Here is a 27,862-nt window from a genome sequence, read left to right on the forward strand (position 1 = left end):
CACCAATACTGGAGAAGGAATGAGCAGTGCAATGATCAGTGTACTTATGATAATCCATTCACGACAGATTGCATGATGTGCAGAAGATCAAGGCAGGCGGGAAAAAAAAGGCAGAGTGCAAGGAATGAAGGAAATAATAAAGAATAGCAAACAAAACCAAAGCAAAAAGAAAGGAAGACTGAAGGAAGGAAACAAATTAGAAAGGATTAAAGAAAGGAAGGAAGGAAGGGTGCATGCTCACAGGAGTGAAACGGTAGCTAATCTGCCAGGGATTAACAAATTAGACTGCGACCAGATGAGGTCTACGCCACACACACACACACACACACACACACACACACACACACACAGCACAGTAATCCCACCCTGTCCTAGTGGTGCCCTACAGTAGTCGCTCCACAGTTGAACTACACATGCACCAACACACGATCACAGCTGGCCTGCTGACTCTGCTGCTCCTGCAGCACAGCGGAGAGACGCCAGCATGTTTTTGGTGTTTGCTGTTCTTTCATCCTGCTTCAACTTCCTCCTCTCTAATTTACACTTTATACATGTTAACTGTACATTTCTTTTTCTTGAAGCTTTCATTTTAGTTTGACTCACATCAAATCCCCCCTTACGTCCTTCAGATTTTCACTGAATGGATATTCCTCAGGGAGCAAGCTGTCTGAGTATTATATACTGTATATTCACTTTCTCTCTGTGTGTGTGTGTGTGTGTGTGTGTGTGTGTGTCTTTGTCTGTAAAGCAACAATAAGAGCTTTGACACACAAACACAGAATTTGTCAACAGTAGACAGGAGTCGAGACGCTGGTTCTTGAGCCACAAAGTTACGAGCTCTGGCTCTTTTCTTGAAGGATTTCGCTTGATTGTTTTTAGTTTTTTTGCTGTTCTGGGAACACGGGCTTTGAATTTTATTTGACAACCGTCTCCTAAGATAAAATGAATCGAAGCTTGAAGCCGGGATTTGAGCCTGTGTGTGGCGTGGACAGTAGGAGAGCGAAGCACCTCAACGCCCCGAAACATCAGCGTGGCGACAACTGTTGGGTGCTGGGTCCTGTGGATCCTGGGGAACCATTGTCAATGAAGGTAATTGAATTATTTAGAGGCAGGGGAATATTTTACCTCTCAAGGGCCAGTTCAAGTTTCATAATATCATTCATACTAAATGACTGAACACATCATTGTCTGTCTATTGCGATGATTGGAGCTGTCTCTCTTTGGCGAAGCGTCTGATGACCAATGGTAGCTGCAATGATGCTACTTGCAGCTGGTTTTCCAGGGGCCTGTACTACGAAACGAGTTCAACATACCCAAGATATGTTTTCGTTATCTGGTTTGACTTAACATGACATTGACCATCCTGATAACCCTTTGCTACGAAGCTGGATATCATCTGTCTCAGTCAACCCTGGGTTTTCCTACGAGCACGTTCATTTGTAAGAGTCATTAATTACAAGCGACATCGTCAGAACCATAAATAAATAAAGTGTTTGATATGATACAATTTGGTTTAAGCGACGTGTAAAAGTGACAAAGTGAAATGAAAACCATATGATGAGTATTTATCGTCACAGTCTCAGTAAAACACTCAGAGATTCTTTATATTCTTTTAATCTTTATAAAATTCATATGAAGCTCTAATATTAATGAGTCTATGTATTAATTTAGTGTAAACTCTCCCTCTGTTTATTAGAACCAGTGTTGAAACTGAGCTCAGTTTCAAGAGCTCAATAGACCATGGAAGTGATAATCCCATTCATATTCTGAATCAATATTTTGATTATTGGCCATGACGTCGTGACTCCACAAGGCAGATTTGTGACGAGCTATGAGTTTGTGTAACGATGCTATATCAACATTTGCTGCGCTTTATTATTCTCCACGTTCCTCTCAACTCTTTTGTCCCTGTCAGGATCCTGTAGAACGATGACGCCGGTTTTCCAGTGATGTGATTGGTCAGTAGTGACTGGCGACTGGCTTTGATCTCTTATCTCGAACTTCAACCGTCCCGGAGCAGGTTAGTTGTTCAGCACAGGTTACCATGGTGATTTACCCCGGGGAGAAGAGAACCAGCTTCGCGGGATGGAAATCCCCGAGTTGAACCCGAAGTTACCTCGATAACCGCAGTGCACTGGCCTCAGGTAGGAATCAGTTGGCAACTTTCAGTACTGACAAAAAGTAGATTGTATCAAGCAGTGACGCCAACTTGAAAGCAGGTCTCCTCAGAGAAGTGAAAAGGACCAACATAGAGTTCATTGAGATTGAGCAGAGGGAGATAGTTGAACTTCGCTATGAGCCCCGGTGACATCACCTGCTTCCACCTGGATCTTTCCAAGCAGATATGTTCAGTTGCTTTCGTTTCCTCTGCATGTGCTGACACCTCTTGCCAAATGCCCGAAGGAGTTCGGCAAACTCGTCGGCATATCCCGGTGTCGCAGTGTTAGTGTTGTGCACCGACTTGTGTTTTGCAGGATCACGACCCCCTAGAAACACGACAGCATGCAAACTGCGGTGGTTGGTTCACTCTCCAGCGATGGTACTTGTCCAAACGCATCGCAGAGGAGGCTCTCGTCACTTCCGCCTCAATACACGTACTTGTTCAGTGAAGCGAAGACTGGTCACTTCGCACATGAATACAACCATCAGACATTGTAGCATTTGGATGTGACGATGCTTTCTTCTTCTGTATATTGGAGTTCAGTCAGTCAAAGTGTGGACCCCAAAAATTGTTTTTAAACTTTCAGCCAAATTAGCACCACTTCACCATTTGAGTATTGCTGTAACTTGAATCCCATTTCTGCCCTCAAACCTTTCCATCATGAATTGCTGCGGTCGGAGTCGGTTGTGAAGCAACGTCTGAGTACACGGTGTTGGAGGACACTTCCCTTGGACTGAGCCGGGCCACTCGCTTTGCCACACTGCCGCCTTTCAGATGAGGCATCGGGGTGGAATTAGGTCCACAGATAGTTCCACATCAAGCCCTGATCACAGGTCCCCTGTGTCTGTGGTTGTCCTCAGGAGAGTCCACACAATAGACAGACAGTGGTGGTGGTGGTGGTGGTGGTTGTTGTTGTTGTTGTGTTGCCTGTCTGAAAGGACAGCGGAGCCACAGAAAGCAGCCGTCTGATGGGCCGACTCTCGGGATGGTTGAGCGAGCGAGTGAGTGGCCTCCCCTCGTCAGTGATGGAAAAGCAGGGGGAGTGACCTTTGGGAGTGGCAGAGGATCAGTGTGGCATTAGGCGTGGACAAGCTCTGTGGGACATTTGGATACAGCTGGACAAAAAACACCTGCAAACACCCCACATAACTGCCAGCACTGGAGGCTCTGTGGCCGCTCGGCGGGAAGCAGCTCGTACGGCGCTCTCCACCTAAACTCTGCCCCAGTCTGTGCCCCAGGTAACACATCCACCGATGCTCCCTGATCTCCCTAAAGTCGCGCTCCTGACCTTCACAGAGCTGCGGATAAAAAATTTCCCACCAGCCCACAAAGTCTCCAAAGCTCACGTAAAGACATGCCTTTGGATTTCCCTTGTCTTCCTCTGAGCCAGCTGACAGTTGACCCAAGGGCTCAGTAGTGCCTTGAGTAATACCACAACAGTGTGACTAACTTTCACGCAGACATGGGCGGAATGGAATGTAACTTTATGACTTCCTTGTTACAGTAAAACCCAAATTTCCTCCCCCGCGCACTTCCCCTGTTCTTGTCATGCCCCTCCTCGCTCCCCTGTCCTGCCTCCCCTCCATACTTGTAGTTAGGCGGTCCCCCTCGGCCTCCTCCATCACTGAGTTTCCCTCCAAGGCATCCGCAGACTAGCCAATTGTAGAGAAGAGCATGTGGCACTCACCCCCACCCTACCAAAACCACACACACCGTCTAACCAATGAGCTCGCACAATGTGGGCAGGGCTCGTGTTCTGTCCCTCCCTGCCTCTTTCTCTTTCTTTCCCTCCCTCTCTTCCCCTTGCAGCTAAACTTGCCGTCTCACTCATGCTTCCTGGCTTCACTCACATGCACAGACGAGGAAGAGCGTCTTAGCCGTACCCGAAGCTGCTCTGTCTATTTTAAAACACACTGCATTGGACTATTTATATATCTGTGTGACAGATTGTATGTACAAAGTAGAGCCAGAGCAAAAATTCCGTATCATTTTTTTCTCAAACATTTTTATTTTGGATTTTTCTCCATTTGACTGTAGGTGACCGTGTGCGTGTTCGAGTGAGTCTGCATGTGTGTGTGAAAGAGAAAGAGGACCAGGATGATTGCTGCCCAGCTACTAGCCTATTACTTCACTGAACTCAAGGATGACCAGGTTAAAAAGGTGAGTGCTCTGTTTCTGATGTTGTGTGTGTGAGTGTGAGCCTGAGAGACAAAAGTGAGGAAAAAAGCAGAAGATCGCTCTGACCTGTCCGGTCAGAGCAGAGCATGGGTTGTAGAGGTCATAGAGTTCATCCACACTGTCATCATCCACACTTTGCTGTAGTTTTCCAGTGCAGTACATTATAGGAAATGTTGAAAGATCTCTTTCAGGAAGTGAATGCAACATACATCGTGTGGCTAGAGCAGACTGATCAGCCACCGTGACTTGTTCTTAGACTCAGATGTGAGTCAACCCGGCCCAGTGCGACGTGACAAACTGCACAGCGGGGTATTTCTGTGTTGTAAAATGTGTAAGGAGACATTACACAAGGGTGTGTGACTGCTGCCAGGACGTACGTCTTGAGAGGTCTGGCGAGGAGAAGAGAGGAGGTCAGAGGCAAGGATGGAATGACAGATGAACAGAGGGATGAGAAGGTGGAACTTGGCAAGAAGTGGCAAAGTTGTTTTAGGGGTCACAGACTTTCTTTTATGACATCGTTAACATGATACTTTCCTTTCCTTCAGTGGAGCTCAATGGAGTAGAGAGAGGAAATTAAGCTCAAGAAGCCTTGAATATAATGAAGTTAAATGAATTCAGTTGTTCATTATCATAAAATTACCACCCTTCATCATCATTGGCCTGTTAACAATTGTTTTGTTTTTTACATAAACATTATCATCATGATAACCCTAATATATTGCAATCATACAAATGAGGGAAAAAATGTTGCTGAACCTCACTCTTGTAACTTTTTTGAAGTCATTTTTAAAGCCTGGCTTCAGCTTGAAAGGTGAGAAGCGAGACGTGAGGTGAACACCATGAATGTGTGTCTTTCATGAGGCCTCAGCTGAGCAGCCCCCACTGTAAGACGTCTGGTTTCAAACTGACCGGACCAGTTTCAGTCCCTCTCAGAGTGGCGAGTGTGTCAGTTGAGTTTTTCAAGTCACCCAGACCTCAACAGCTCCCAGTAGGCCTACTTCTTGATCGAATCTGCCGCAAATGCCATAATTATTGCCAGCCAACAAAAACAGTTGTATTCTGAGATCTGATACGGCAGAAACTGAGTCAGAGGAGGTCAAAACGCTTCCAGGCCCACCTCTGTCATCACATTTGGAAATGTGATTGTCGCATTTTGCCTGGAATCTGAAATTTTTTTCGAGGGCCATGTGCTATTCAATTCACATTTGGTGCAAGGTCCCTTTAAGGTCTCCTGCTGATGATGTCATCACCAACTGCAGATTATGCATCAAACACTGGTCTTTTCCTCTATAAATGGAAAAGGTTTTCACACCTTCTTCCTCCATTTTCTTCTCCTGTCACTGCTCAGTAGTGAAGTTGTGTTCTCTTTATTTGCACAAAGCCAAACACAAAAGTGCCGTTCCTAGTTGTACCTGCAGATAAAAGAAACATCTCTCCGCTGTAAGGATCTGATGTAAAAATACACATCTCCTTCCTGCTTTTGCTCCTGCTGTCTTTCTCTCCCTGCCTCCCTAAAATAGGCCAGCTTTGAACCATGTGACCATAGGTGTCAGGAGGAGAAGGCTTACACATAAATACGCCCACACACAAACACGCACGCACTCACTCACTCACTCACTCACACACACACACACACACACACACACACACACACACACACACACACACACACACACACACACACACACACACACACACACACACACACACACACACACACACACACACAGTGCCAGGTGTGTACCTTTTGTGTATAGCAACTTCAACCTGCGCAGCGCAGGTTTCAAGCTGCAGCAAGTGAAAGTGTGCAGACAATTTCCTCACTACAATGTGTGCTATCTGCTGTTGTCAGCTGAGGGCATCTCCACGCAGTCCACTGCATTGTCCTTGGCAAGGTCCTTGATACACAGTGGTTGGTTAGTGTGAGTCTAAAGCTGTAGTGTGTGTGTGTGTGTGTGTGTGTGTGTGTGTGTGTGTGTGTGTGTGTGTGTGTGTGTGTGTGTGTGTGTGTGTGTGTGTGTGTGTGTGTGTGTGTGTGTGTGTGTGTGTGTGTGTGTGTGTGTGTGTGTGTGTGTGTGTGTGTGTGTGTGTGTGTGTGTGTGTGTGTGTGTGCGTGCATGTGTGCATAAGGTGGAAGAACGGAAGGTGCAGAAGAGGGCAGTGTAGAGGACAGTATTTTTCCACATGGTGAGGCTGTGCGTGCATATGTACACACAGCGGAGTCAGGTTTCACTGCTTCCCTGCATCACCTTGCAGCGACGAGGAGAACGGGACATTGTTAAGAGGTGGAAAGCAAACAGAAAGGAGAGGGAGAAGGGAGAGAGAAACAGAGAGACGGACAAAGACTTTAAAGGGAGGGAGAGCGAGAGATCGCTTCCTGAAACTTAAACCAAGCTCCTGGCGGTGTCAGAGAAAAGTGGTGTGTCTGAGGTGTGTTTAGGGGAAAATGTGGCCTTTAGCGAGTCATGCATGCAGACTACAGGGGGCCCTGTGTTTCCTTACTGGGGAAGGTTACATGGCTCAACATGAGCAGGGAAAAAACCCTGGCAAACTCCTTTTTTGGTTTGAAATTACATTAGATTATATAACTGTTTGTGTGCAATAGGAAGATGATTTCATGTGAGGTGTAAAACCCACAGCAGAGATATTTATCTGAGCTGAGTGAGGTCCCGTGATGCCCCGCCATAATATAGTGCTTAGACATGGTTTCTAGCTGCAGAGTGCTGAGTCATAATACGGTGATTTTCCTGCAGCATGAACCGAATTCGGTCAGTGGCTCGGTGGATTTCTGTCGGTTTGTTAGAGAGAAATGTAGACAGTGTTTGCTTTTAATCCTCCTTTTGTCACCAGTTCCTGAGCGGTCCGCTACCATCACATTGTTATTTAAGTAGGCTGGCTAAGGTCAGCCAGCTGATGAGGAAGTCATTCTAATTTTAACAAGGCCATTTGAATAAGAAACTAAGTTAGTTGCGTGCACATCTACTGTGTGTTAAGTGTTGAGTTAATTTAGAAAAACACGCACTATGAAGCAAACAATTGTGTGATGCTGTATTTGGCAGCACAGTTTCCATCATCAGGGATGATTTGATACGATACCAGAACAGGAAGAGGCTTGGTAATGAGCGGAGGACTATGACTATCAACAGCAGCGAGCAGAGGGCAACAGGGAGCAGCAGCAGCAGCAGCAGTGTGTGGTGGCAGCTGGCATTGGCAAACCTAAAATGATCTGTTTACATCAGCTGACAGCTACCATGGTGACACATTATCTGCACCCAATGTCCCCGCTGTGGGATGAATAAAGGATTATCTTATAAGTCTAGTTTCTTCATTCACAGAGCACGGGCCGTCTGTCGTGTGGAGGTGAAAGTGGTGTTATCTTCCCTGAACTGGAATTAATTTAGTGTGTGGCTGCAATGAATGAAGGACCCCCGCTGATCGAAATCGCCAGTGTGAGCAGCAATTTAACACAACAGGGATTCATTTGTCCCAGTGTTAGTATCAGAGTTTGTTTAGTGCACATGCGTCAATAAAAAAGAGAATCACTTCATATTCAGACAAATACTTGAATTATTTTCATATCTCCATTCTGTATGGGATGTTGCTGTGGTTGGAAACTGCAGACATTTGTGGCATAATAGCTCTTGCTCAAATCTGCTTTTGATTCCCCATGTTCAATAGATGATCTGGGTCAAACAGACAAAATGGAACATTGCATATACTAACACAACAACCTCTTCGTATCTGTTTGACCATAAGGGCACAGTGTCACATCAGGACAAACCTGCAGGATGTTAACGTACCAAGTTGACTTTTAAATTCAGACTAAACCAGTATTGGTTGGTAATTCTTCCTGTATAGCCGCATCTGTATATTATATGACAACTGTAGCTACTCTGTTTAGTTTGAGATTTAATTATCTTCTAAATATGTATTATCTGAAGGCATTCAGTTTGCATCTTTAATGTTGTCCATGCATGTTCTTGTAAATGTGTCTGTGGTTGTGGGAAAGAGAGAGAGAGTGGTATTTGTGTTGAGGGAAGATGTTAACTGCAAATGAAATGGATGCTTGCCCTGAGGACTTGCAGTAGCATCATGAAGGGAGAGGGAGTTTTCAGGCACCAACATGTCTCTTCAAATCACAGACTGGATCTCAGAGTAAAAAAACAACTGGATACAGGCCTTTTTTTATGACACTGCAGCAGTTTTCGGTGCAAATGAAGTTTGACATTTGAAGGTGAGAGGTTACTTTTTCTCAGCTGTTGGCTCCTGTGTGACAAGAGCACGAGCTAATGAGCTTTTCTCCCAGAAGCAGACTCCATATTTAGACAGAACATAGGGAATGTAACACTTACAGAGTTGTTAGAGGTCGGACAGTGCTGTTCTCATGTATGTGTTTACAGCCATGTTGGCTCACAACTTCTTTATACGGTATTATTCAGCTACCCGTTAACGCCCTTCTACCGTTTCATAAAACCGAGGCCAGCCGCCTCCATCACACTCTTATCTATATCTTGTTTCTATGAAATTCTACAATGAGTAGAGCCAGTAAATTATCACACATGGCCATAAAGAACGTCACAACACATACTAGTATTGTTGATGTGTGAAAACTAAATATGAATGAATCATAAATGAGTCTTAAAGCTCAGGCTGTTGTTTGCTGTGTTACACACCGGGCAGTTTTGACAGACTGGTCAAGATGTTTGATTTCCTGACCTGTGCTCTGTCTGGGATTTTGTGACAATTCTTTTATCCTCCCATAATTGAACCTAGTTATCTTCCTTACTTAGCCATATCACCACCATACAAATAAGAACACCTCTCTGTCTAATATGGCCTTGAAAACAGGGCTGTGTTACTCATGATGCAGTGCTTTTTTTTCTGTTGGCTATACAATGTGACCACAGTTGGACTTTTATTTTGTAATTCTGCAATAAAGGAATTTAAAAATTGATGTTATACAGTATGGCTGTAATTAATTTCTGGGTTAAGCATGGCTGTGGTCAGTTTAGTTTTATCTCAGTCGACCAGGCAGTGGGTTATTCTTATTGATGATTAACAGAATATGGGATGGGGAGTTAGTCATATTCACTGCATCCTTATGTTATCGCAAAAACAATAAAAACATGCTAGTTGAGTTATTATTTGTTGTAAACTTAAAGTGAATTCGCAGCAGTGGATGGTGTTGTGTGTATATATAATTGGTTCCAGTAGCCTGAGACCATTTCCCCATTCACTTGAATGGACCCAACTGTATGTGTTTGTGTATTTTTACATATGGATGGATAATTGTCAAGCTTAAGATGATTAATACTTCTTTTTTTTGTCTTATGTGTCATTCCAGATCGATAAATACCTGTACTCCATGCGTTTCTCTGATGAGACATTACTGGACATCATGCAGCGCTCTCGGAGGGAGCTGGCCAAAGGACTGGGTCGGGACACTAACCCCACCGCTGCACTAAAGATGCTGCCAACATTCGTGCAATCAATCCCTGATGGCTCAGGTTAGCATCTCTAGCCCTCATTTTAACCATGGGTGGATTATCTGAAGCCCATTGGGTCGAGCACATCTTGTGACCACATCAGTATCAAAACGAGTTTTTATCACTGTAAGAATGGGAGTCCACAACAGCCAGGCTGCACATCAGCTATTGACGACTGTTATTCTTGCTAAAAACTCGAGCCCTGATCCAAATTTGGAGAATCGTATTCAAAGAAAATGATCTACTGAAGCGACTAATTTATAATTTTTGTCGTCTCTTTGCTTGGCCTTATTCTGAATCACACATACTAAAGGTATTGATATAATATTAAAAGCATAGTCAGGTTATCACTAGGACAGTTTTTTTTTTTCAGAAGACAAAGAAACATCCTGTGCAAGAAGTCATTGACATTTACGAAGTGTGTGCAGTTGGCGCACACACACACACACACACACACACACACACACACACACACACACACACACACACACACACACACACACACACACACACACACACACACACACACACTTATTATCAGTCACTCTGACTCTGGTGAACTACACTGACCTGACCTGGCAATCTGATCTGCACAAAATAATCCAGCACAAGATCATAATAATCTCAACATGACTCTTCTACACCACACCAGTAGTTAGTGGTGTGGTAGTTTGAAGGTAGTGCTTCTAATATATTTTGGACCTTTACTCAAAAAATACACTATGTGGCATTTAAACATTGTTAAATCATTGTCTACAAATTTCATTGCCAGTAATTAAAAAAACAAAACAATTGGTAAGGAATGACTTTCTAAATGTGTCACACAAATCGATGGGGTCTTTATTTCCTAACACTCCGTCTGCAGCAGCAACACCAAGAACTCTCTGACCTGTTGTAGCACATCTTGTCAGTACTTTCTAAACTTGTGTGTACTCATCGATGAAGGCTCCAGTTTTTACTGGATCACTGAGTAAAAAAAATTGGAAAAACAGGAGTTAGAAGATGGGAGCAGCACATATCTGCGAAGAGTTGGAATAATTATGTTCCCAATTCAGACAGACGTATAACTACAATCACTTCTTATTGCCCCGTGAACATGTTGTGTACTAATTGTATATGGTTTTTTTTTAATGGGATCTAATGGCTAATAAGTAGTACTATAAATGAAGATCAAGAGTTTTCTTTCTGCATTTCTTTCCCATTTTGAAATCTAAACAGCTGCTGAAGACCTAATAATTATCTCACAGTTCTTTGTGGCTTAAACAATCAATTTGATCATGTATCTAACAGCAAAATCTCTCCGTCTCTGCCTTTCTCCGTCTTCTTTCGGTCTTAACAGAGAAAGGTGACTTCATTGCGCTGGACCTGGGAGGCAGTAACTTCAGGATCCTCCGTGTCCGAGTGAGCCACGAGAAGAAACAGACCGTTCAGATGGAGAGTCAAATCTATGACACCCCAGAGGACATAATTCACGGCAATGGCTCCAGAGTAAGTTTATACTATACACACACAAATACACACACACAAACACAGGCTTAAGAGTCTCTCTAACCTGAGACGACCTCTCCCTCTTTCCACATATGTTCCAGCTGTTCGACCATGTGGCAGAATGTCTCGGTGACTTCATGGAGAAACACAACATCAAAGACAAGAAACTGCCAGTTGGTTTCACCTTCTCCTTCCCCTGCCAGCAAACCAAGCTCAATGAGGTAAAACAAACTCAGACCGATCAACCGATCCTGGTGGTCAAGTAGCCAGAAATGACTTTCTTGCCTATACAGTTTGCTGTGTATTTGACTTCCTTGTGACACGACAACACTTTCCAGTCAATACCTTGTATTCAAATATCTGAAGATTTCCATCAAGTCAATTTACATGATGAGCAGCCATAGCTGCATTGGAAACAATAATGTGTGTGCACAGCAAAACCAAGTTGCCATTAAGCATTGAATCTCTCTGTCACATTATTCATTTACATCTGTCTCTCTTTCCTTTTGCCTGCAGGGATATCTGATCACTTGGACAAAGCGTTTCAAGGCTTGTGGAGTGGAGGGGATGGATGTCGTCAAGCTGCTCAACAAAGCCATAAAGAAACGAGGAGTGAGTCTCATCTTTTCTCCCATTTGTTGCCAACTTCGTTTCTGAGTTTCAACAATTTGTTTATCCTTGTGTTTTTTAGTCAAACTGGAATTAGGCACAGATTACAAAAAAATAAATGTATATTTTTTTCTTTTGTCTTTGTACATCATTTCAGGACTATGACGCTGACATCATGGCTGTAGTAAATGATACAGTTGGAACGATGATGACCTGTGGGTTCGATGATCAACGCTGTGAAGTCGGCATCATCATTGGTACTAGAAACTATACATTTAGACTAAGGGATGTATTTTCAATTGTTCCACCTTGAATGGAATATATTATTTATTTATATAAAGCTATAAAGATAAGTATCTCTGCTTGTTATTTTTAGGAACAGGCACCAATGCGTGCTACATGGAGGAGCTGCGTCACATTGACCTGGTGGAGGGAGACGAGGGCAGGATGTGTGTGAACACCGAGTGGGGAGCCTTCGGAGACGACGGCAGGCTGGAAGACATCAGGACAGAGTTTGACAGAGAGATCGACCGAGGCTCTCTCAACCCCGGCAAACAGCTGTACGTTAGCGCCAAACTATCAGAGCCACATTCCTCCCTGTGATCATCTAAATGAGCTACTTTTTAATCTGTAAAGGGAAACACAGAAACAGCTGAGTAGCTGTCAGTTACTCCACCTGCTGCTGGTGTTAATGGTTTAAGGTAGAGAGAAAGATTCACTTTATTTGGAAAATATTTATTGATTTATATGAAGAAAAAAAAATCTAAAAGTTGCTCTTTCATCTTTGTGTAAACGTAGCTGATTGACGAGGCTGTGCTTCAAGATCCAAATTATCCTGCGTGTTTATTTTTTACACAAGTTGTCACAGAAGTCTTGAATTCCATCAGTAAGACTTGCAGAGAAAAAGACAATGCTCTGTATCGGCCCTCTGCCCTTGAATATTTCAATATAAAATGCAAAATTAGTTGTTGTTTTTTTTGTTTTTTCTGTTATCCTGAACAAACGGGTAGAAAAGTTAAGCTGCTAAAAATACATATAGTTGTAATCTATATGAACAGTCATCTGCTAGACAAAGTATGGTTTAATGATATATCTCCAAATCTCAGGATGTCTACGTTTCTGGATGTCTGTTTCACCCAGACGTCTTTCTTTTTACTTTGCTGTAGATTTGAGAAGATGGTCAGTGGTATGTACATGGGGGAGCTGGTTCGTCTCATTCTGGTGAAAATGGCCAGAGAGGGTCTGCTGTTTGAGGGAAGGATCACCCCTGAGCTGCTCACTAAAGGGAAGCTTGAGACCAAGCACGTCTCGGCCATAGAGAAGTAAGTCAATCTACAGGGTTTCAACTGTCGGGTTTCAAATGGACTTGCTTAATCAATTAGTTATACTAAACTAAATCATTTAAAATTCAACCTCATGGTGTCACTGTGTGTGTCTCTGTCCCTTCTAGGAGTAAGGAAGGACTGAGCAAAGCCAAAGAGATTTTAAGCAGACTTGGTGTGGAGCCCTCAGCAGATGACTGTATCGCTGTGCAGCATGTATGTACTGTTGCTGAAACACCACTAGAATGTGCTGTAAAAAAAAGATTTGCAAAACATAAGAGCTATTTATCTTGTTTGGCAGTTTATTAACTTTGGATATGCTGCTCGATTTCCTCACCTCTCATTTTCCCTTCAGGTTTGCACCATTGTGTCTTTCCGCTCTGCCAACCTGATAGCTGCCACGCTGGCTGCGATCCTGATAAGGCTAAAGGAGAACAAAGGTGTGTCACGACTCCGAACCACCGTAGGCATCGATGGATCTCTCTACAAGATGCACCCACAGTGAGTGAGCGTAAAATATACGCATCTATGAATTAATTCAGTCTGGACTGTTTTACTTTGTTTTATTTCTCTTCTGATATCATGCCGCTCAGCGGTTTTAGCAAAACACACAATGTTGTCAGTCTGTAATACCTTATTATCAGAGGAAGAGGACATTTTCTATTAAAACTGAAGAGTTTCAGCCACTCAACCATACAACTCTTTCAGGTATGCCCGTCGTCTACATAAGACAGTCCGTCGTTTGGTGCCGGACTCAGATATCCGATTCCTCCTGTCAGAGAGTGGCAGTGCAAAGGGGGCTGCCATGGTGACAGCTGTGGCCTACAGACTTGCAGACCAATCACGACAAATTGCAGAGACACTGACCGAATTCCGCCTGACAACCGAACAGCTGCTGGAGGTGAGAAGAGAGTTTGTGTGGTTGTGAGTGCATCTTTTCTTTAATGTTTTACTATGTTTACTCTCTGTTTTATGTATTTATTTAGGTCAAGAAACGAATGAGGATAGAGATCGAAAATGGCCTTTCAAAGAGCACTCATGATTGTGCTACTGTCAAAATGCTGCCAACCTTCGTACAGAGCACTCCCGATGGCACAGGTGACACGCACGCACGAAACACACACACGTGTGAACATACAGGCATACATAACCGAGCTGGCAACCTGTGACTACACATGAGTTGGGAATAATATGCAGTTGGTTATCTCTGAGTTGTGTTAGATGTGTCTGATGTGTATCTCGGTCTGTTTCTCTGCCTCTCTTGTTATCCAGAGCATGGTGATTTCCTGGCTTTGGATTTGGGAGGAACCAACTTCAGAGTTCTGTTGGTCAAGATTCGTTCAGGCAAGAGGAGAACAGTGGAGATGCACAACAAGATTTACGCTATTCCCCTAGAAGTGATGCAGGGCACAGGAGAGGAGGTGACTGAATGATCCATGTTACTCTGACAGATATTATGCAAACAGAAAGAAAGACAGAAGGATGTGGGAGAAACTTTGAACTTAACCTCAGGTTACCTTGGTGATACTGTCCAGGAGTGTGACGCTTGTTGGCTTAGAGGTGACTAAACAGGATAGACGCAGGCAAGAAGGTCGATAGGTTAGACGGATAGAGAGCTTGACAGTTCAAGATCAGCAGTGAGTTGAGTTCAAGAAGAGATTTGAACTTGTGCATTGGCTTTGGCTAATCCTGTCTGTCACCTTTTGACCGTTTCACTCCTCCATCTGTTTCTCTGTCTGCCAGAATATGTGGTGTTTCCACATGGTTCGCCTGATTAGACCCCTGCTCCTATCGGTCAACGTGCTCCTTTTATCATATTTATTTATATACGTGTAGGCCTATGCTGTCTGTTGAAATAGCACATTACACAGTATCTCCACCCGAACTCTGACAAACACCTAATATTGAAGGTTGTGAGTAAAATGCCACTGGAGGCTGAAGGTGGAACAAAATGTGACAAATATTTTTTAAATTGTGCTGCAGTATTTAACATTATCATATCTTCATTTTCCCTCCAGTTGTTTGATCACATTGTGCAGTGCATCAGTGACTTCCTGGACTACATGGGGATGAAGAACACTCGTCTTCCTCTGGGCTTTACCTTCTCCTTCCCCTGCCAACAGACCAGCCTTGACGCTGTGAGTGTAGTCCTCTTTCTTCCTCTATGATATTGATGATTTCAACTGATGGTTTCAGATTTATTGAAAATCCAACAGCCAACATAAGAGCTGGATACGCACCCACGCGCGCACGCACACACACACACACACACGGGCTTATAATAAAGATTGCATAATAAAAGTAAAATAATATCTTGTGTGTGCGCAGGGCATCCTGCTGACATGGACAAAAGGCTTCAAGGCAACAGACTGTGAAGGAGAAGATGTGGTGGGACTGTTGAGGGAGGCCATCAAGAGGAGAGAGGTAGAATATGAGGAGCATTATTATTCATTTAAACATAGCACTGTGTTAAACAGTTCTTTTGCTTTACCTTATGTGTGTTTTTCTTCAGGAATTTGACCTGGATGTTGTGGCCGTAGTCAATGATACAGTGGGAACGATGATGACTTGTGCCTACGAAGAGCCCACCTGTGAGATTGGACTCATTGCTGGTTAGTTTACCTTTTTTATTTTTTATTTAATTTAATTTTTTTACTCTTTTTGATGAGTATTCAAAGTCAAGTGACGGTCTGATTATAGGCACTGGCAGTAATGCATGTTACATGGAGGAGATGAGGAACATTGAGATGATAGAGGGAGATGACGGACGGATGTGTGTCAACATGGAGTGGGGGGCTTTCGGAGACAATGGATGCCTTGACGACATTAGGACAGAATATGACCGTGCTGTGGATGACCTCTCACTTAACCCAGGCAAACAAAGGTTAAAATCACCCTCACACATACACACATGCCTTATTTTAATGTTATTTAACTCTCTGAACGTATTAATCTTACTGGACTTATGTCTTTCTACTACTTACGTGTGTATGTGTTTGTGTCTATGTTTTGTGGTTGCATGTGTTTTACAGATATGAGAAAATGTGTAGCGGCATGTACCTTGGTGAAATTGTGCGAAACATCCTAATCGACATGACCAGAAGAGGATTCCTGTTCAGAGGACAGATTTCTGAAACACTGAAGACCAGAGGCATCTTTGAAACAAAGTTCCTTTCTCAGATAGAGAGGTAAAAAATATGAGCACCGTGTTTGTTTGCGTTGTCACTCGACACTCAACCTCCTAAAGGAGGTGGAAAGTATTCTGGACTTTTATCTTTCATCTTGCCAAGCTATGAAAGTGAACTTTGTCCCTGCCTGTAGACTGCACTTCCAATATGATCTATTGTAGAATTCTCTTTGCTTATTTCACTTCTAGGCTACTGATGTTTATAACCTCGTCTTTGTCTTTCTCCAGTGACAGATTGGCTTTGCTGCAGGTCAGAGCCATACTGCAACACTTAGGACTGGACAGCACCTGTGATGACAGTATCATAGTTAAAGAGGTAAGATATAGTGAGAAACATATGAGGCAGTAAGAAACCATTATAACGAAATATGTTCTTCAACTTAGTACCCAATCAAGACAGTGGCGCACAAACTAATCAAATCTCATGCTCAACCCTTGCATCAGCAGTTATCAACACAAACTCTTGACCACTCTTGCACCACACATGGTGTTTTGAAATAATAGAGGCTTTATTTCAGGGCTGTAGTACTAGACTGTATTGGTTTGAGCTGGGCACCGTAACACTGTGAAAGAGTCCGAGCTTCACAATACATTGTTATCAGGCTTGCTTTGTGAAAGAGCCAGCCATATGTGATTTTCAAGAGTGAGAACGAAACAGACCTGTTGTGTTATACTTATTTTCAACATTTTTGGAGTTCTGGCTCAGTGAACTGTGGCATGTAAGGTTTGTAAACTGTTGCAATAATGATACTGATTTTCATTGTTAGGTTTGTGGAGCAGTGTCACATCGTGCAGCTCAGATCTGTGGGGCAGGAATGGCGGCCGTGGCGGATAAGATCAGAGAGAACCGAGGACTGGACCATCTCAACATCACTGTGGGGGTGGATGGGACACTCTACAAACTGCATCCACAGTAAGTTAAATCTGTCAGTAACTGATTTACTGTCTACTTAAGTGCATAAGGAATCCAGGTAAGATGTAATGATGACCGTGTTGTCGTTGTGTATTACCATGTGGCTCTGTACATCTACATGGGTTTATATCTGAACACTGCATTTAGGATTTATTTGTACATTTATATTTGGAAGATGGCCAAAGGTTCATCTTAAAAGAAGCAAGACAACGCATTTTTGCTAGCTTTACACTTTATGCACAAGGAAAACAAAAATGGGTACATCTAATTTAATGTTAATTCATGCAACAGGTTGATGATAACAAAAGTGTGATCCATTTTAGTTTTAAAAATTATAAATCTTATAGCCACGTGATCATTTTCATTGAGCAGACATTGAGTTAACGAAGTGCTTTAGTTGTGTCATAATTAAATATGAGGTGTTGCCAGTTGCACAATACAAGAGAGATTAATTCCTCTTGTTCTCTCACTCAGCCTCTTGTCTATGCCAGCATCTGCTCAAAAGCTCCATTAATAAAATATTAATACAATAATGCTATTTATATGCGTTCTGTTAGTCTAACACATCAATTTACCATCATCTCACTCACTGAAGACTTGTATTTACAGTGTTACATTATATTTAAACAGGCTCTGCTTTTTTTTCCAATTTGGTACAATTTCTAATTTCATCTCACTGTGTAACATCATGTCAAATCTTTTGTCTCTGTTTAGTTTTTCCGGGGTCATGCACCAGACCGTAAAGGAACTGGCTCCTAAGTGTAATGTCAACTTCCTGCTGTCAGAGGATGGCAGTGGGAAAGGAGCTGCCCTCATCACAGCCGTGGGCTGCCGGCTGAGACAAGAGCGGAACAATAAATAGACAATATCTTCTGTCCCCCACTGTTAACTCCCCACTTCTCCATGTTCCCCCTCTACCTCCACTGTCTGTCACTCTTTTCTCACCCATTTTCTCCTTTCCCACCAAAAATCAAATCAAATCAGTCCAGTCAATGTATCTGTGTAGCTGCTTTAGTCCGTCTACGTGACAGCGAGAAGGAGATTGCTTTATCCGCTGTGTAAAGTAGAGCCAGGCACTATGTTGTAGTTAGATTATGTTTGGTTGAAACAACACAAATATTCTTAAGATTCTGTGGTTAAACTTAAATCGATAAAACACGCACATTCAAGTCTTGAAAAAAATGTGTGGGGCAGAAAGAAATCAAAAGACTTTGCACACTCCTGTAATGCTCCTATGTTGCCATCTGGAGATTTCCTCTGATAACTTCTGATAAAGTCTGTTGCAATTAAGCAAGCACAACTGCTGCAGGGACATTTCAACAAAACACTGCAGTAAAACAAACTCTGTTCCTTGCAACATGTTCAGCAGATGAAGGGACATAAAAACACTGTTTTAGACCAAAGTCACCAAAGTCTGTCGGCTGTCTCCTGTGGGCCACTCATACTGTAAGAGCATATGAGGTGATATATAAATGTGTAATGAGATGAAAGGGAATATGTTTTGCTTTAAGGATTTTAATATCTTACCCAGATATAGTACAATATGTTACATTCTTGCTATTTATTTTATTTTTATATTGGGATGTGTTGAAAAATGTTACTATTGCAATAATGATGTACACAGATGAGGCCATGGTCCAAAACGCCCTCAGACGGTACCTGTCCTGTAAATTAAGACAGAAACACGACAAAAGAGGGAGCCACATCGCATATTTGTTCTAATTTAAGCGGAAATCAAATTCCTCTCCAATGTACTCTATTGTAAAATATGTCCAAAGAGCTCTTGTATTTTACTAAGTAGAAATCCTATTGTTGGTACTAATCACAGCTTGTGATTATTCGCTTTTGTCTTAAGAGGTGCTGGCTACTGTACCTTCATCATTACAATATGGCTTACATGTTACTTAGCAACAGCCATGAATCAGGAATGTGGAGATGCCAGAGGAACATCAATGATCAAACTCTAGCAACAATATTACAGTAGCTGAAACTTTGAGGAGAAATTAAGCATTTTGGAAATAAAGCACATTTCTACACTCTCTGTTTGCCTTATGCTCCTTAGGGCTCAAGAGGGGGTTTAGGTGAACTACTGTATAGCTCATTCAAGCAGGACAATTCTTGAAAACTCAATATTTATTTTTCTCTTTTATAAAAGCAATTCATCCAGTAAATCACAGCTACGTATGATAAGTATTATTGTATGCTGGCCTTTTTTTGATCTCAAAGATATTCTAGACTACAAGTTAAAATGACAAATATGCATTCTTACATTTGCTAATGGATTGTCTCTGTGAATGTCAAATTCTGAGTTAGCACCAGTCCAACCTGATGCCAATACTGATAGCAAATCAGCAATGAAACAGCAAGCTGATTCCATTTGAATTTACTCGCAGTATGAATAAGGCCAGCCACTCCAGTAGGTCCTAAGTTACCCTGCCTTCAGAAGTATAAAAGCCTTCCCTGTCACACAAAAACATGCAGACATGTTAATCTTTGCCTCTGTTCACAGATCTGTCCAACTGTCAGTCAACCAGTCACTAAATAAAAACAAACCTGTCACACTGACGTTGTAGTTATTGCGACCGAATTCTGTTTGTGATGGTCGTGTATTCAAAGGTCACTGCTCAAAATAATCAGGTCAACCACTCATGTCTGTAATCATTAGTATTGAGAAATACACAAACTCTGCACCAGCTCCAAACCTGTTAACTCCAGCACTAGACCTCTGATGTCTCTGTAGCTGGAGGCAACTGACATTAACAAAATGTTTATTACCACAGTTTAAATTTGAGCAGTCATGTGCATATCCACAACACCACACTGGGATCGCTCCTGGGAACAGAAAACGTGCATAGGTGCTTACTGCATTGTAATTTTATTACCATTGTCACATTTATTACACACATAATATTATATATATATATATATATATTATTTTAACAAATAAAGATGTCACACTGTTGTTAATGTCTAACTGTCAAAAAAGTTGTTTTTTTTTACCACATTCTTAAGTGTTTGCGCTGATAGGCTATATAACTTTTTAAATCTTTATTTTATAAACATAATGACCTGACTGTACATGTGCAACCATGACACCAAATGCATATACACTTGCACTTCAGCATATTTTACATTAATGGACTCAATAAATGTCAATTTAACAGTTCACACCACATTCCTCTAAGTAGCAGCACTTTGACATTTTAACATTGACTCTTTACACCTACCATGAAAAATATTACAGTTGTATGAACTCGTGAAATCAGAACGTATGAGCAACATACTTAACGACAGCAGACTATATGACTGAGTCGTCAAAGCAATCGTACTGCACAGTAATAGATATAAGCTAACAATATGGCCAATCCCAGAAGAACTACAGGAGCTACCCCGCACTTTGTTGCTAATTTCGAATGCAAGCTCTCAAATATACTTTTTTATTAATTTAAGTGAGTAACCAGTGAATGACTTATTGAGTTATTACTTTGTGCTGATGAAGAGGAATTAAGTTGAAAATGCCCCCAATCCTGTGTTCTCTGAAATACATACAAAAACAACAAGGTTAAGGCTTGGTGCTGATGCCAGCGGACTGTTCATCCATGCTATGCACAAGAAAATCCAGTAACCACAGATATAAACTACAATTACATGAAAACATCATAGTTAGTAGCTTTTCTCCAAAAGATGGGAAGAAGAAAAGAAACAGTGATGGAAGAAATTATTTAGAAGATGGAGCATGGAGGATGGAGAAGAAGATGTAGGAGAAAGATTAAATGCGAAAATGGATACCTTTGTCTACAGACTTTCTCACTGGCAGTGTATGCCAGAATAAGTTGCTCTTATTATTAGGTATGCAGATGTATTTCCACATCTTCATATGACCATGTTGGCATTAACAGCAAAACGTCCATCAGCTTCACATTCATTCATGTATCACCGTCAGAGAAAAGGTAAATACTCCTGGGTCACGTCTGAGTGTCCTGTCCTTTCCAGGTGACTGAATGTCGCCATAGTTTGAACAGCTCTGATTGGCTGTTGGCAGCCTCTTATTTTTTTCTTTGTCTTCATTGGCTGCAGTCTGTATATTAGTTGGCTCTGGGTGGGTGGGTTCAGTGGGTGGGTTCCATCAGTTTGGCAGCTGGTGATTTTGCATCCTCCGGACTCTTCACCACATGTGTGTTGTGTGCTGAAGGGCATTTTTTAAGCTGCGTGCAAGCGTCTCTCTCTGTGCTCCGCTCATTTTTGATGGCCATGTTTGTGTCGAAAGAGTTGTTTGTTTTGGTGGAGGTGCGTGTGTACGAGGTGCGCGTGTACGAGGTGTCGTTGCGGTGGCTGCGTGTCATGGTGACTCTGAAGGTGTGTGTTTGCTGCAGTTCCATCTTGTCCTCCTCCGACACTTTGATGAAGGGACACCAGGCAAACGCATGGCGGAAGCCAGCACGGAACCTGCAGACAGAGGGGAGAGTTGGTTTTCGGCTGATGGAACTTCAGGAGTTTCTGTGAGTGAAATTTAATTCTACCTCTGGTTTAGACAGCAGTAAATAATAGGATTGTACATGGTCGAACTCATCGCCAACCAGAATATGGCCAGGTACACCTGACAAAGAGAGGAAAAATAAGGCCAAATAAATACATAACTCAGATGAAAAAGAATTAATAAGAGGTAGAGAGGCGATTGCTAACCTGTTGAATGTAATGTTGTTTATAAATGTCCCTGTTAAAAGATCCCAACACGAAGTAGATGTGGTAAGGCAGCCAGCAGAGGGCAAAGGTCACCACCACGACAACCATCATCTTCACCACCTATGGGAAGCATTTTGATAGAAGAGCGGTTGAAACATGACAAGACCAGAGTAAAAGTTTATGACAGCAGAAAAATAAAAGTGTGTGTGACCTTTCTCTTGGCTGTTATCTGGCTGTGGTAATGGTCCGATGCCTCTCCTGGGATGTGTCCACCCCACAGCGACTGGCCGACCAAACTGTAGGTCACCAGCATCACCAGCAGAGGGAGCAAGTAGATCAGCAATATCACCGCAAACTGGTAACTACAGAGGGTGAAAGAGAGAGGAAGCTGGTAATTGATTTGAAAAACAGACATTAGATTTATACTTGGAACTTGTTATTAGTGAGCATCAGTGACATAAATAATGACATAAATACATCTTGTATATCCTTTTATTCTCTTTTTATTTCTAAATTGTTCTTCTTCTTATACCCATACTAGTTTTACTCACCTGAACACATCTTCTCTTTTTCAAAACATAAATCATACTTTTCCATGCTACACTGTTCTAGTATTGTCTCATTTTGGGATTCTACTCTAATTATGGGGTGGACGGGGTATTGTTTTTATTATGTAATGCACTTTGTACATTCACACCTGTTGTAAATATAAGAAGAAGTTAGTTATAAGTAAAGGGGTTATGATGCTAATGTTTCTTCATCAGCAAATTGTCAAATAGTCCTTGAGATCAGCAAGTCGTATGTGTCATGTTATAAATGCTTTACAGTAAATATTCATACAGACAGTATATATACACTTTTCACTTACACACACACACACACACACACACACACACACACACACATATATATATATATTCTTCACCTTAGTTGATGTTTTCCTCCATAATCATCAGGCCAGTTGACCATGCACACGGTTCTGGGGTAATAGAATCTTGTCACGCTGTAGTAGCATTGAGGAAATGCCAATGAAATCGCTACAATCCAAATCAGAGCGATCACGACCTTTGTAGAGGTGGAGGAGAGGCGGGGCTTCAGAGGGTGGATGATGGCCATGTACCTGCGAAGCAAGAAAAAGATTTAAGCAAATAAACGTTCATACATGTTATATGCGCATCTTTGCCTGCAGGTATACCGTCAGAAATCTGATGTTCAAATCACAGGAATAGACGTAAGGTGTGAAGCTCTTCACCTGTGCCACAGGTGGTTTAAAGTTGAGTTCTCCTTTCTCAATGAAAATATACCCACTCATTCACGAAACCATCGGATGTGAGCTAACAATTAAGAAAATAAATATTTCACACAAGGTTATTTTCGAATTTTTTCTTTGTGCTATTTTATATTATATTAAAACCATATCAATATTAAAATAATTGCTTAACCTTGTACGCTTTATGGCTCCTTTTTCACATTTATTTGCTGAGAGATTGGTTCAAGGCGCTAGTCTAAGTCAATTAGCAGAAGCATATTCATGCATAAATCTGCATTTGATTATAGATGAAAAATATTTTATGATATGTTCCTCGGCCACCTGCCCAAGTTATAATCACATTATCTTTTTCCTCTCTCATTGACAGTGCGATAGAAACAGAACTATATGACAGCGAATATAAATTGCAGATCATTATCATCAAACTTAAAATACATCTTGTCTATATGGTTTTGGGTCATAATGATTTTTTATGGATTCAGAGAAATCCTTTAGGTGAATTAATTGTCAAGAAGAAAAGACAGAATAATGACACTGGTGCAGCAAAGACTCATTGACCATTAATATGAAATATAAATGATCATGGATCATTGAATAGCTGCTGTAAATATTTGCGAAAGAACAAGAACCTTTATGCACAATAAGTGAAATTTACTAAAGAAATAGTGTCTGTCACTCTACAAAAATAGGTAGTCTTAGTTAGGTGAAATAATGATAATAAATACTAATAATCCTGATGGCCATGGTAACCCTTCGTGAATCTTATACAAAACACTTTAAGTCATTGGCTTAGCAAAATTACTCAGTTTTGTTACCATTATAGTAGAATGATTCAACCATGGCTATGAATCATTCATCTGAATTATTCAGGACTGACAGCATGAACACATTGGATCTGTCGTGCCTCTCTTTTTCATTTTCATCTTTATGGATAAAGATAGAGTGTGATCGTGCATAAAATGATTTGAATTGAGGATGAAATTTCAAAGTGGGTTTGTTACAGAATTGTTACACGCTGCTGTGGTTAGAACAGCTGAGAAAAGTGTGGCATTGAATTAAACTCATTGGAGAATACATGCATATATATATAATTAATTTATAATAAATGAAACAAAAAAATTGTAAACTTGTTATCTATATCTAATTATGTAAAGGCAAATTGATAAACCACAGATGAAAACAATCTGTCTGACTGTATCATTAAATCACTCACACTCTTTTACATCGACCTTAACTCCTATTGACCTCGTACTGTTTGGCTGGCACAGGTCACATGTCACATCAGAGCCACCGCTGGAAAGATAAAAGGTCCCTGTAGGGCTGTTGCTGCGCTGTGGAGGCAGCGGTTATTAATGCACCTTGTGCCAGTTAATGAATGTAGATTATGTTTCACAGTTTATCTATTTATCGTGTAATTGAATCAGTCTCCGGTTACCTGCTGCAAGCTGATGTGACAGTAAAGTATGACAAAGTCACGTAAACTGATGCTACAAATTGGAAACTAATGAGGAGGAATTATTGAGTTATACGTAGATTTCACACCTGGTCCGATCCCTGCATACAGTATGGCTCATTCATCACTACACATGTCCTGAGCCGTAGAGAGACACACATCTGATATGTTCATGTATGACTGAATAATACAATGCTCTAATGAAACTCTCTCCTCTGGAACAATTGCCCTTCCATCATGCCATCATCCCAATGAAGTTTGAGGATAATTTTACTGGTGTTGTTGTACAGAATGAAATGTACAGATTGGGAGACAGGGTCTTGTCACCTGGCAGGCGGCCTGCTCCCAATGGTCTGGAGCACGACCCCTGTAGGGGGGCAGCCCTGTATATTACTGCACAGCTACAAAAGACAACAAAACACCTCCCACCTCCCCCGCACTGTACGCCTTCCTCAATGTTGGATGGAACAACTTAAAACACTTTCAACCTAACACCCAAATGGAATTTTTTCAATCCTTCCTTCCCTCCTTCAGTCAAATATCAATCTGTAACAACGAAAAAATATGTCACTTATTCTCAGACTGTAGCTGATTGGTATATCTGTCTGTCTGTCTGTCAAACATGATGTTCTTTGACTTTTTCTTGCTTCACCAATAACAAAAAAAAAAACATTCAGTCCACCTCGTGAATGCAAATCTGGGCAAAAAATTAGAAACAACACCTGCACTCTAATGCAACACCACCACTAACTACAACCTCATCTAGCATGTTATTAAACTGCTGTCATTCATTGCATCAGATTGTACAAGTGTAACTCAGTATACAGATCCAGACTGAAAACTCATGTTCCAGTGAACATTAATGACATCTGTTTCTCTTCTGCCTGTTGACCCATATCTCCTTCAAGCTGCGTTTTCATCTGTATCGGGTGAACAGTTTCTGCGGCTCATGATGCTGTCAGGTGACGCCCGAGCGTCTGAATGACCGGTCCTTTCACAGGCAGGTGCTTTTAAAATTTTCAATCGACAAACCCCTGACTGACAGATTTTTACTTTTCACCAGTCACTTGTTAATTCAACCACAATTACAGAATACGCCATAATAAAATTCCATAAAGAGAGCAACATTAATATATCACAGATACAGACAGTAATGAAGCAATTGAGTGGGTTATTGGCCAATACAGTGAGGTTTCCGTACTGCTGAGTTGACTGTTTCAGTAACTGGTTGTCCAGTAACTGGTTGACTGTTTTCCTAATGCAGCTGCTAAATGGGTTGTTGAAGGAGTTGAGAATCAGCCATCCCATTAGTGTCTAATAGCTTGTTCAAAACCTTTTTCTAAAGTGCTGACTTGTTCAATTTAATGTCATTTTGAATGTGAAAGCACTTAATAGTGACGTGGTTCCACTTTGAGACTCATTCGATAGTTCAAATAAATATGGTCTTTGCACAAAGCCTTCTTACCTGTCCACTGCGATGGCGGCCATCGAGTATATTGATGAAAACATCGCAGTGATGGGGAAGAAGTTCTGAAATCTGCAGTAGCCCAGGCCAAAGTACCAGTCGTTGTGAAGTGCATAGACAAAGTTAAAAAGAGTGTTGAAGGTAGCCATGGAAACGTCCGAGAAGGCCAGGTTGACGATGAAATAGTTGGTTACTGTCCTCATGCGTCTGTGAGCAAGGATAATCCAGATCACCGTGACATTTCCGGTGATGGACACCAGGATGATGAGGGAGTAGGCTATGGCCCACAGAGCCACCTGGGAGACGAGGGCAGAGGTCAGAGGGCAGCAGGGCAAACCAATAATAATCAACTCCCCAAACAAGTAAAAATGCATCAGAAATCTCAATGAAATTAAATTGAATTTGCAGATGATATAACATCATAAAAAATGTGTGCATTTGAAATCCCTGTTTTGTCTTTAGGAGGAATGTCAAAATGATTCGAAGACAAAGAGGGCTACTAAAGTGAACCTATTTGTTTTCCCATTTTGATTTGATTTATTTCTCTCCATGAGTTATGTCACAACTAGGAGAACTTCTCCCACCTGCCAGTCTGGCTGCTGGAACTGATTCCTGCTCGTCTCGTTTCCGTCCTCCTGCCAGTCGGCGGTGACTGATAAGGGCAGAGAAGTGGCCTCCACGTCTCGTTCAACGTGTTGAATAAGACTTTCGGCGTCCATGTCTTCTCCCTGTTCACCTGGGGACAGAAAACTCTCTTTGTAACTATGTGTGCACTTTGTGCGCCATGCGTAATGAGACTAAGTAAGAGATATTCTCCTGAAGGACTCTTATAGATGTTCACGTGCAGTGCATTTATCATTGGCAAACCAAATGCTTAATGTGGACTATTCATAACCTCTGCCTTTTGGCAAAAAAAACAAACTACATTTTACATTTTCACTTGACTTCATTCTTGTGTGAAATGTATATATTTTTGGGGATTACATTAGTCCACTGTCGATAGAGCAGTGTCGAGGTCAAGAGCTCCGAGTTAATCATCATGCATCATATCGCTCTTGTGGCAAGTTTCTATCCTGATAATCCAACAGGAGCATATGGTAACGAACGACTCGTTGTTTTGGTAGCTTTAATGACTGTTGCTCAAGCAAAACTGAATTTATAAGCCAACGTGCTCACTGTCCCAGGCATTTGGCTGACACACACACACACACACACAGTAACAGGGCAGTGGCTGCAGTAAGCGCAACTGCGTAATAAATGTACGCAAGGCATTGCGCCGGGGATAATCTATCTTTAACTATACATTAATATCTCTGTCAGATTATTTCTCTCATCGGTCTTACCTTTCTATATGCGCGGCTGAGTGATCACTTTTTAACATCAGTTTGTCCAAGTCATCGCTGCTCATGTCCGAAAATTAGACTTAGACCAGGTCCATTCAGTAATCCATCAAGACATCGCTGCCCTCTCTCTCTCCCTCTCGCAAACACGCACACACACACACACACACATACACACAAAGACACACACCTCCTGGAATGCGTAACTTGCTCACTATGGCACAAGCTGCTGAGAGTGACTGAGGCACAGCACAAGCAGGCACGCGTCTGCGCGCGTGGAGCTGCGCCAACTCCACGCGCGCAAGGA

At 41.9% G+C, this 27,862-nt stretch overlaps 2 protein-coding genes across 4 annotated transcripts; one reads left to right on the forward strand and one right to left on the reverse strand.

The window, feature by feature from the left end:
• The first annotated feature begins 1,863 nt into the window (after positions 1–1,863).
• Positions 1,864–19,906, forward strand: LOC118302227 (hexokinase-1). 3 transcript variants are annotated; one of them, XM_035628209.2, is made up of 22 exons: positions 1,865–2,144; positions 4,199–4,321; positions 9,684–9,846; positions 11,165–11,313; positions 11,415–11,534; positions 11,830–11,925; positions 12,080–12,179; positions 12,299–12,482; positions 13,089–13,244; positions 13,373–13,460; positions 13,600–13,745; positions 13,953–14,145; positions 14,231–14,342; positions 14,517–14,665; positions 15,263–15,382; positions 15,573–15,668; positions 15,757–15,856; positions 15,945–16,128; positions 16,277–16,432; positions 16,660–16,747; positions 17,199–17,344; positions 18,059–19,906. In XM_035628209.2, exons 2-22 carry the CDS (start codon positions 4,259–4,261, stop codon positions 18,204–18,206), a joined length of 2,757 nt encoding a protein of 918 aa, XP_035484102.1. In that variant the 5' UTR covers positions 1,865–2,144; positions 4,199–4,258; the 3' UTR covers positions 18,207–19,906. The 3 variants fall into 3 exon arrangements, with proteins under 3 accessions (XP_035484105.1, XP_035484102.1, XP_035484103.1); XM_035628210.2 differs by lacking the exon at positions 1,865–2,144 and adding an exon at positions 3,963–4,110; XM_035628212.2 differs by lacking the exon at positions 4,199–4,321 and having other exon boundaries at positions 1,864–2,144.
• A 260-nt stretch (positions 19,907–20,166) lies between these two features.
• Positions 20,167–27,862, reverse strand: tacr2 (tachykinin receptor 2). Its single transcript, XM_035628216.2, has 8 exons — positions 27,559–27,862; positions 26,800–26,951; positions 26,216–26,511; positions 22,953–23,147; positions 22,239–22,389; positions 22,028–22,147; positions 21,865–21,941; positions 20,167–21,790 (listed from the first exon to the last, which is right to left on the reverse strand). The coding sequence occupies exons 2-8, from the start codon at positions 26,932–26,934 to the stop codon at positions 21,454–21,456; spliced, it is 1,311 nt and encodes a 436-aa protein (XP_035484109.2). The 5' UTR covers positions 26,935–26,951; positions 27,559–27,862; the 3' UTR covers positions 20,167–21,453.

The sequence above is a fragment of the Scophthalmus maximus genome, chromosome 4 (assembly GCF_022379125.1).
Source record: "Scophthalmus maximus strain ysfricsl-2021 chromosome 4, ASM2237912v1, whole genome shotgun sequence".
NCBI classification, from domain to species: Eukaryota; Metazoa; Chordata; class Actinopteri; order Pleuronectiformes; family Scophthalmidae; genus Scophthalmus; species Scophthalmus maximus.